The sequence below is a fragment of the Osmerus mordax genome, chromosome 3 (genome assembly GCF_038355195.1).
Source record: "Osmerus mordax isolate fOsmMor3 chromosome 3, fOsmMor3.pri, whole genome shotgun sequence".
NCBI lineage: Eukaryota > Metazoa > Chordata > Actinopteri > Osmeriformes > Osmeridae > Osmerus > Osmerus mordax.
Genome location: NC_090052.1, coordinates 9,705,839 through 9,715,804, shown reverse-complemented (window position 1 = coordinate 9,715,804; position 9,966 = coordinate 9,705,839). Strand labels below are relative to the sequence as shown.

Genomic DNA, 9,966 nt, shown 5'->3' with positions numbered 1-9,966 from the left:
GCCAGTATGCATTAAGTAAGCAAGTATTGCTAACAAGCATTTCTTTGAAGATAGATTTGTTACATTATACTTGAAACGTGCTGGCTGCACTTTAAACCTCATAAGCTTATTTATGTGGCATAACCTGTCATTGATGTTGGTTGTCTAACATTAGATTTAACTTGAACGTGCACTTATGACCTTGTTTTAAATGTACAGAGCCAAGGAGGTGGATGGGAGTGATAGAGGCAGTTTCATGTTCATTTCAACCATCCGCAGCATTGCATCTTAAGCACTGTATACCTTGGTACATCGCACAGCGGCATAGCCGCGGGAACATATTTTATCAGGGGGGTGCTGGGGAGGCTTAACCCTTGTGTTATCTTCGGGTCATTCTGACCCATCAGTCATTGTGACCCACCGTCGTATTGCGACAGATTTACCGCATACAAAGACAAAGTGAAGCATTTTCTTTTAACAGCTAGGCTGTCTCAGACCCCCCACATTGCAAAGGTTAAAAGAAAATTATTTTAATTTGTTTTTGTATTGGGTAAAATTGGGTAAACACAACGATGGTTCGTTATGAACCTTTGGGTCATGTGACCCGAAGGCAGCACGAGGGTTAATGTTGCAGGGCAGTGCCGCGGTGGTGGATTTTCAAGAATTGTAAATTTTCGTGCTGTCAGCAGGGGGTGCTGCAGCACCCCTAGTTCCTGCAGCCATGCACAGCAGTACAGATCACTGTCAGCCCCCTCCAGATGATTGCAACCCTATTTAGAAGGAAGTTCCAATTTATCAACCAGCCGTGACAAATTTGGTGCCTATGTGCTAGACAGCTAGATCAAACAATAGTTTCTCTCCTATTGACACAGGAGATGGGAAATGAGACATGCAAGCTGCAGTGAAGGACCAATAAGATGCTATAGGTGCTCTCCTCTTTAACTTTGTGTTGCCTTTTGTGTTTTGAACCCATTCCTATTTGCACATTTAACAATGCAATTTACACTTTTGATGTCAGTTTTCCAGTTTTAACTTAAACATGGATATCATGAAGCTAATTCTATGTTTCAATATTGGTACAATGACAGCCGACTTTTTTTAAATGAAAAAATCATTCAAATGTATTCAGTTTGCAAGCAGATGCATTACCGAGACAGTTGACTGCAATCTGCTCTCTGCTCGCTGGTCTCCCAGCATGTGCAACCCGCCCTCTTCAGAGGATTCAGAACGCGGCGGCCCGCCTGGTCTACAATCTACCCAGACGCTCCCATGTTACCCCGCTCCTCATCTCTCTCCACTGGCTACCTATCATGGCCCGTATCAGATTCAAGACCCTGGTATTGACCTTCCGAGCAGTGAACGGGACTGCACCCGTCTACATCAAGTCTCTCCTGCAGCCTTACACCCCCACCCGCCACCTACGGTCTTCTTCAGACAACCGCCTGGTGGTCCCACCGCTCAAGACCGCCCGGTCCCAACACAAGCTCTTCTCCTGTCTGGCCCCCCAGTGGTGGAATCAACTCCCCACCTCCATCAGAGACACTGACTGTCTCTCCACCTTCAAGAAAAGGCTCAAGACGCACTTGTTCCGGGAGTACAACGGTACTTAGGAACGGTTCGCTTGACCCGATGTTAGTTTCCTCAAGGATCACAATGACTCTTGCTTAGAGACTTGTTGCTCTTGTGGTTAGTGGTAACTGATTAAAATTTTTGGTTCTCGCTGTGATATATTGTTTTATTACTGTTGCTTGCTTTTTCCCACAGGTACACTTGCACTTATAGCTGTTCATGTTGTTTGGTTGTGACTTGTTTAACTACATGCTCTTATGGTTCTTCCCTTTGGCACTTACTTTGGTTGTTCACAATGTGTGCTTCATGTTTTGGCTACTCGCGATGTTTTTTGGCTATCTTGTTGTTATGATCAGTGACCTATGCACTTTGTAAAGCTCTCTCTTGGAAGTCGCTTTGGATAAAAGCGTCTGCTAAATGAATAAATGTAAATGTAAATCTGCAAACCAAATCTACAATAACTGTAGGGGCATTAATCATTTTAGAAGGTATTACTGCACATTAACATTACTACACAAAACATTATAGTCAAAGCTGTTTTCAGCAATGTTTGTGTGGAGTGCCTCCAAATGGAAAAAACATGGTTTGTGAGACTTCAACTTTTGCACTTCAGCATGTACCACCATAGATGTTACATAGATCTCATTTAGAGAGACCACCTCCTATCCTCTGGACCTTTTATGTAGAAAAGCTAATTTACTGCCTTCAGTGCCTTTGATGTGTAATATTCACCAGCTGGGCGTACGCCTGTACATCATAGTACAATAATGTATTTCGGTTGGCCTACTCACATAAACTACACTAGTTTATGTGGTTTGGTTACTCAAACACACAATACTGACTTTACATGAAAAAAGTCTGATGCAATACTAACACTAACTTGAAGTCATGCCTTTATTTAGATTTTCACTGCACAGTTTAACGTTTTTAAATGTAGTTTTGTTTGATTACATTTAATGAATGTTTTACCCAGAGATTTATAGGGTAACCTGTACTTTATTAATATATCCTGGGAACAGTAAAGGGTTTCTATTGGAAATAACATTTGTCTAATGGTGCTTTTTGTAATATAAAACATTATACATATTCAACTCGATGAACATACTTCATACAGGAAAGGCATACACTTTTAAGAAAAATAAAAAAAAGTGTTAAAAATACAAAGATCGAGGCGCTAACTCCGAATTGGTCTGCACTAGAATAGAAACAGCCATCCACCCAAAGAAAATGGAAGTTCATCAAGTCTTTACCCGGGAGTTAGGGAGTCTACAGTTCTTGTCTTTCTCTTTTACCTCAATTGCCAAAGCTTAGAAGTGAATCAAGACTGAGGTTGGGCATGGTGGTGTGTCTTGTTCAGGTCCCTCACATACCAGTCAGGCAGAAAGGAATAGTGAGAGTCTCTGTGGATGGTGAATGTCACATCTTTATGGGGATCCCATGAAAACAGGTACACCACCCTAAAAGAATACATTTGCATGTAAAACAAGACAAGGGAACTCAGTGTTAGTATCATGGGTATGTTCACCTAAATTCACACCATTCATGCCATGGTTATAACACTCAATACTCTCACCTGGGATTGTCTTCTCTGACAACACTCTTCACAAAGGACAGGAAATCAGAGCAGAAATTCATGCAGACTGTAGGCTTCCAGCAGTTGTATTCATTCTGTATGGGGACGAACAAATGAGCACTTTAAACTGTAATTCATAGGAATAAACTATGTGCCGGAGTGACACTCAAGCATGCATACATTTACATTTACATTTAGTCATTTAGCAGACGCTCTTATCCAGAGCGACTTACAGTAAGTACAGGGACATTCCCCTGAGGCAAGTAGGGTGAAGTGCCTTGCCCAAGGACACAACGTCAGTTGGCATGACCGGGAATCGAACTGGCAACCTTCGGATTACTAGCCCAATTCCCTCACCGCTCAGCCACCTGACTCCCATGTGTTTGCATACACATGCAAACACATACAGCAGATGCATGACCTACAAATACAACCACAACTACAAACATATCTTCCAAAGTGACCCCCCCCAAACTCCAACCTTGATTAGCTGGGATATCTTAGAGATGTGGTAAGTCTCTACTGACACAACCACTCCTTCCTGATCACGGAAACCAGCTGCGATCCTCGGGACGCCGGGGAGAAAAGACTGGGCCCACCACTTCAGCAGTTTGAACCTATAAGAAGTTTACAGAGAGGAAACATCAATGTTGTCTAGAGCTTCTGACCTCAGTGCTAGTTTGCACCCTCACCATCCAAACAAGACTATGATTGGATTTAAGGTTGATTAACCTTGATATTGATTATTAAGGTTGATTTAAGGTTGATCTGTCATGGTCTTTATTCCTCGCCCTCCTGTCTGCTGCAGGAATTTCATCCTGTTTGGAACTGGAACCCAGTGAAAAAGGAATGGAGTGGAATGGAGGATTTGGGATTCTTCGATCGTGGAATTAATCTTCTTCTTCTTCGAAGTACCAGGTTCTACTGGGAGAAGACAGCATCTGCCATATAATTTCTTCCACGGGTACCTGTGGAAGTTGCTGCGTTGTTTGGGGGTGCAGATCTCCGCTGAGGTCTTCAGCTCGATGTAGCATGCTGGGGCGGTCTGAGCCTTGGGGTCCTTGTCTCGACAATCCACCTCACCGGAGAAGAGGAGTCTATGCTTGGCCAGTCGGGTCTGGACCACAGTGCAAAAAGCCTCATTAGTGTTTACTACCCCAGCTGGGTCTGGGAGGCTGTGGATGTCATCTGAAACCACAATGTTGTCACAATGTTTAGTATTGTTATAAGCAAATACTGTGCATAAATCAGGGTGGACAATGGACATTTCTGCTAAGCAAAAGGCCTGGCTGAGTATCTCCTTTGAGCAACCTCTCCCAAAACAATAATAAAAAAAATCAACTCATCAATATACTGTTCACCTCAATAATATACTAATAATACTAATACTAATAATGTACTGTGAATTCCTTGTTCCTGAAAAGACAAATCCTTACCTGCACAGGTATACTGTTCAAACTTGTATCCCCAGTACATCATCTCCTCATGACTCTCAGTACGGTTCTCCCGGTCTGTGCGAGCTGCCTCAGTTTCCACCTCGCTGATATACAGAGTGCCCCCCAGCCTGGAAATGGCCAGCAGCCAGCCCTCACGCGTCTCATACGGTGTGGTCAGAAGCTTTGTCAGATGACCCCGCCAAGTCACAAAGTCTACCTCCAAATCACTGGGAAAGGGAAGGTGGATCAAAGGCTGTGTTGAACATGATTTGCATTATGATGTGCAAAGTGCTCTGTAGCACTTTGAGATTGCTGTAATGTAAAGTGCAATACAAATAACATTTATTATTATTATAAACAGATGACGCTGTAGTTATAATCACGGTTTGGACTGCAACAGCTTACCATGGGGATGAGGCTGCTGTTCCTTTTGACTGAACTTTGGCTCTGTTTAACAGGATCCATTTCAGGATGTGATCAAGTTTCTCCTTCACCCCATCATCTCTTTTTACAAAGCGGTCTTTGTAGCCATCTCTCAGGTCAAAATTGGGACTCTTCTCTGGCTCTACGTAATATCTCAGCTGCCTTGCATCGTTGAAAAAACGACGTTGAGAGTCCAAGGAGAAGTGACCGAGCTCCACAGGTTGTTTGTATAAGGGGAAGTCTCTTTCATATAGTTGTCGTCTGGTGCCGAGTGTCTGGGGGGCTGTTGGGGGTGGTCCAGCAGAAGAACCAGCTTGGTGGTGTTGGTTCTCGCATTTGAAACGTTTAGGTTGAAAGTGACCTCCATGACTCTCATCCCTGTTTCGCCTGTATGTGGTCGACTGATGGTGACTGAAGTTTGGATTTGGGGGTCTGTGCTGATGTTGGTCCATACTGTAGCTACCTAAGAGAGAGAAACATACTTAAAAATGGACTAATACATTTCTCTAATAATGCCAGGAATCTCTGTGTGTGTAAATTAGAATGGGTTTAGTTTATCATGATCAACTCAAGAACCGGGCACTCTGCAAAGTTCATATTTGGCATGTGTCCTCTTTATAACCCAACAGAGTGCAGTGCCGCGACTGACGTTGTTTGGATAAGCATTTCGATATCAAATAATGAAAAAATAATTTGCTGCAGCTTGGCTTGCTCTTTTCGCGTCACAGCCCCTTCACTCTGATTGGTCATCTGGTCTGCAGCGAGTTTCCTACGAATATCTCAACTCGAGAACCGGGCACACAGTTAATATTTTCCATGTGTCATTTTATAATCCAACAGAGTGAAGTAGGATACCGCGATAGCACTAATGCAGTGGTTCCCAAACTTTTTGCAGCATGCACCCCTTTCTAGTGTTTGACACCTGTCAAGCACCCCCCAACACCTTACTCTGGTTAAACTTCAATTTTTGATTGCAACTAAATACAAATATTCACTGTAATAATAAAAAATTGAATAAAAATACATTTTGACATGATTTGACTGTAGATTAGAAAACAAAAAAAATTCAGCTATAATTAAAAAAATATTCTATTACCCTTTTTAGTGAGATGGATGGGCCTGAATGTTTACACACAGATCATCAAAATTCGGGGTAATGGATGACAGTTTTACTCTCATATCATTCTCGGCATCTAGTCTTTGTCGATGTTTTGTTTTCAACAATGTCAGTGCAGAAAAGCCTGCCTCGCATAAGTACGTGGTTGCAAAGGGCATCAACACTTTAAGTGCTTGCTTTGACAATCCTGGATACTCCACCATTTCTGAAGCCCAGAAATCCACCAGTGACTTCTTTTTTTAAAGTATGTTGTGTCTCCCATCAGATGATAACTCGAGTAACTTTTCTTGCTCTTGAAATGAGAGATGTGGGATTGGAGGAGTGACATGAAAAGGATTCCAAATCCATGTCTGAGTTTGGTCCATTGGGGGGAAGTAAGTCTGCAGATTTTGGCTGAGCTGGTTGAGATGTTCAGTTATGAGGCCTTTGACGCTATCACTTAGCACAGATTCCCGGGATTGCAAAAATTCAGATAGAAGAGGAAAGCACTCAGTTGAGTTTGTATTTATCCAGTTGGCCAAGAAAACAAGCTTTTTAATAAGTGCTTCAACTTTGTCCTGGGTGTTGAAAACGGTGGTACTAAGACCCTGCAGACTTGAATTAAGTTCATTAAGAGTAGAAAATATGTCTGCCAGATATGCCAGTTTCTGAAGCCAGATGTCATCTTGTAAGCATGAAGACAGGTGAAACGGGTTGTGAACAAAAAATTCCTGAACTTCACATCTGAGCTCAAAAATCCTCGCTAATACCTTTCCGCGTGATAACCAGCACACTTCCATGTGTAGTAGAAGTGTTTCATGCTCACTGCCCATTTCGTTGCATATAGTGCGAAAAATCTGTGAATTTGTGACGAGCCTTGATGAAGTTGACGATTTTCACGACGTCATGAGGAACAGACAAAAGTTCACCTGGCATGTTTTTCGTCGCTAGGGCTTCTCGGTGGATGCTGCAGTGCACCCAGAAAACTGATGGTGCAACTTTTCGGATGAGAGCTACTGCTCCTTTGTGTCTCCCTGTCATTGATTTCGCCCTGTCTGTACAAACTCCAACGCAGCGCGCCCAGTCAATTTCGTGTACTCTGAAAAAGCTATCCATCAAATAAAAAATATCTAGCCCTGTTGAACGTGTGACAAGGGGACAGCAAAACAAAAAATCTTCATGAACTGTGTTCTCAAATAAATAACGGACATACACCAGAAGATTAGCTAGGTTCGCTACGTCAGTAGACTCGTCGACTTGCAGTGAGCAGAATTCACTGTTTTTTATTCTGCTTATTAGCTGGCTGAGGATGTCAGTAGATATCGAATCAATGCGATGAGCCACAGTATTGTCAGAGAAAGGGAATTTGTCCAACGTCTTTGCTGCTTTCTCCCCGAGCATACAGTTCACCATGTCTTTGGCAACGGGTAAGCACAGATTTTCTCCAATTGGGTGGGGCATACCTTTTTTAGCTATGCGGTAGCTCGCCAGATATGAAGCTTTCTGTGCATTTTTCGAAGTCCCTAAGCCTGGATGGGTTTTTCTTCTTCTGCAGTTCCTCCAATTTTCCTTGGACAAAAACTTGCAGGCATGTCTTGTAGTGACTATGTCTGGTTTGTAAGTGCTGGACCATATATGAGGGCTTGCTATTGGCTAAAACTTCACCACAGACTACACATTGCGGGTTTGGACTGTCTGCGTCACCAATCCATGTAAACCCGAAACCAAAGTAACTGTCACTGTATTTGCGTTTCTTACTTGACATTTTCAGACTCTCCAATGTAGGCCTATTTCTCTTGACCAGCACATCTGGTAACGCTAGGTTTCTCTGTTCAGCACATCGGTTTTTCTGTTCCCGCCTCTTCACCCCGTTCATGATCCTCTGAGGCTGTTTGGTCGGGTTTCTCCATATATTCAGCGCCGTGGTCGGTGCACATCTCCACAGAAGATGCCGAGGACGTAGATGGCTCACTGCTACTGTTCCTTGATTTCTTCAAAGTGCCCGTTTTCAACCAGGTGTCCATTTTGATGAACGTAGTAAGCAAAGAATATGTATGAATAAATTAGCTAGCCGTTTTAGCGCCTAATACGAACAGGGCGGGGCTATTGTGACACAGACGTGCTTGTAAAATGAAATTAAATCATGAGTAATTTACAGCTTGTAACATTTTATTTTATTTCTCAATAAAACTTTGGCATGTGAAGTTTACCTCTGTTAAAAACGTTTAAAAAAATTGAGACAATTTTCTTTCCCCCGCCATTACATTCTCTCGCGCACCCCCGGTGGTCAGTATGCGCACCACTAGGGGTGCGCGCACCCCAGTTTGGGAACCACTGCACTAATACAATTAAGAAAGACATTGGCAAATATAGCTGCAAGCAGCAATGAGGTGGCCAAGCAGTCATATGACCCAGAAAACATTTTAGACATCATTAGAACAGGGTTCCGAGTCCCTATACCAAGTTTGGTGTGAATCCATCAAAGATTTGCTGAGATACGACCCAACTTCCTGTTTGAAGGCTTAACTGCACATTTTGATTTGCTGTAACGGGAAAATGGTTTCGAAAATCAAAAAAACATGTAATGGGCTTTGTGAGGCTTGGTCTGAAGATAATATCTGCCGAATTTGGTGAAGATTGGACAACATTTGTAGGAGGAGTGGAGAAAACGTGTTTTTTCAGTCATTCTAAATGGCGGCCGCATCAATTCGGCTGTTATCACAAATTATCATGTGTCACACACGGGATGTCCCAATATATCATGAGACAAAGACATCACTTAATAAAGGCAAACAAATCAACAGTTATTGGCCAAAACACATTTTTGGTTCCTGCGGCCACGCCCAGTGGTCACATGACACCAAATTGATTGGACATCCTCAGAAGAGGGTTTCGAGTCATCCTACCAAGTTTGGTGTTGATTTCTCAAGGATTTGCTGAGATATGACCAAACTTCCTGTTTGGTTGCTTTGTTGCCAATTTTGATTGGCTGTACCGGACAAACGGTTTTGAAAATCAAAAACCTTTTGATAACTACAGTGAGGGTTGCTCTGAAGATGATGTGTGCCAATTCTGGGGAATATTGGAAAAATATTTGTAGGAGGAGTAGGCTTTCAAAGGTTTTTGATAAAACCGGAAATGGCGGAAAATCTATATAACCGGAAATTGACGTCCTTACGGAGGAATCCTAATAATAAAACTAACAATAACAATAGGTTCCCTCCTTACGGAGGAATCCTAATAATAAAACTAACAATAACAATAGGTTTCCTCTTTACGGAGGAATCCTAAATATAGCTGCAAGCAGCGATTCCTCCGCAAAATGGCAAAATATTATAAACATGTACACTGTAGAAGATCAAGACTTGGACAACAAGAGAGCAAAACTACTTCATGTTTGGCCAACAACAATAGGCTGAACGGGGATTTGAACTCGAGCATAAGGTTACAAGTCAGTCTCTCTAGCCTCTCTGCTACACACCAACTGCTGAGATTTCAAGGTGAAATTGCATGAAATTGCGCATGGTATTTCAGAATGATGTCTGCTTGTTTAACTAAACAAGTAATCAAAATGATGACAGGCCAATAGACTGTGCCTGGATTCGAACCTGTGACCTTGCATTTTGTAGGACACCGTTTCAACCCATTGAGCTATCCTCAAGGACGACAATACATGGTCAGTTACTGTACAAAAAAAGGAAGCCGTTTCTCCTGTAGCATGGATTGTTTGATTCGGCCAAAGTTTAAACATCTGTAATTCAATGATCTTTTGACATATCAAGGTGAAATTGCGCCTGGTTCTTCAGAACAATGTAGTCCTGTTTAACTAAACAGATATTCAAATTTTAGACAGGCTCAAACACTGTGGCTGAATTCGAACCTACGACCTT

The 9,966-nt window shown here is 42.4% G+C and overlaps 1 protein-coding gene across 1 annotated transcript in view; it reads right to left on the bottom strand.

Moving 5' to 3' along the window:
- Nucleotides 1–2,424: 2,424 nt before the first annotated feature.
- Nucleotides 2,425–9,966, bottom strand: part of dxo (decapping exoribonuclease) — a 16,646-nt gene continuing 9,104 nt past the window's right edge. Inside the window, exons 2-7 of the mRNA XM_067233732.1 lie at nt 4,963–5,439; nt 4,558–4,784; nt 4,090–4,309; nt 3,603–3,738; nt 3,122–3,216; nt 2,425–3,005 (exon numbers count right to left, since the gene is read on the bottom strand). Coding sequence (XP_067089833.1) covers nt 2,867–3,005; nt 3,122–3,216; nt 3,603–3,738; nt 4,090–4,309; nt 4,558–4,784; nt 4,963–5,432 — 1,287 coding nt within the window. The 5' untranslated portion in view covers nt 5,433–5,439 and the 3' untranslated portion in view covers nt 2,425–2,866. The remainder of the gene's footprint in view (nt 3,006–3,121; nt 3,217–3,602; nt 3,739–4,089; nt 4,310–4,557; nt 4,785–4,962; nt 5,440–9,966) is intronic.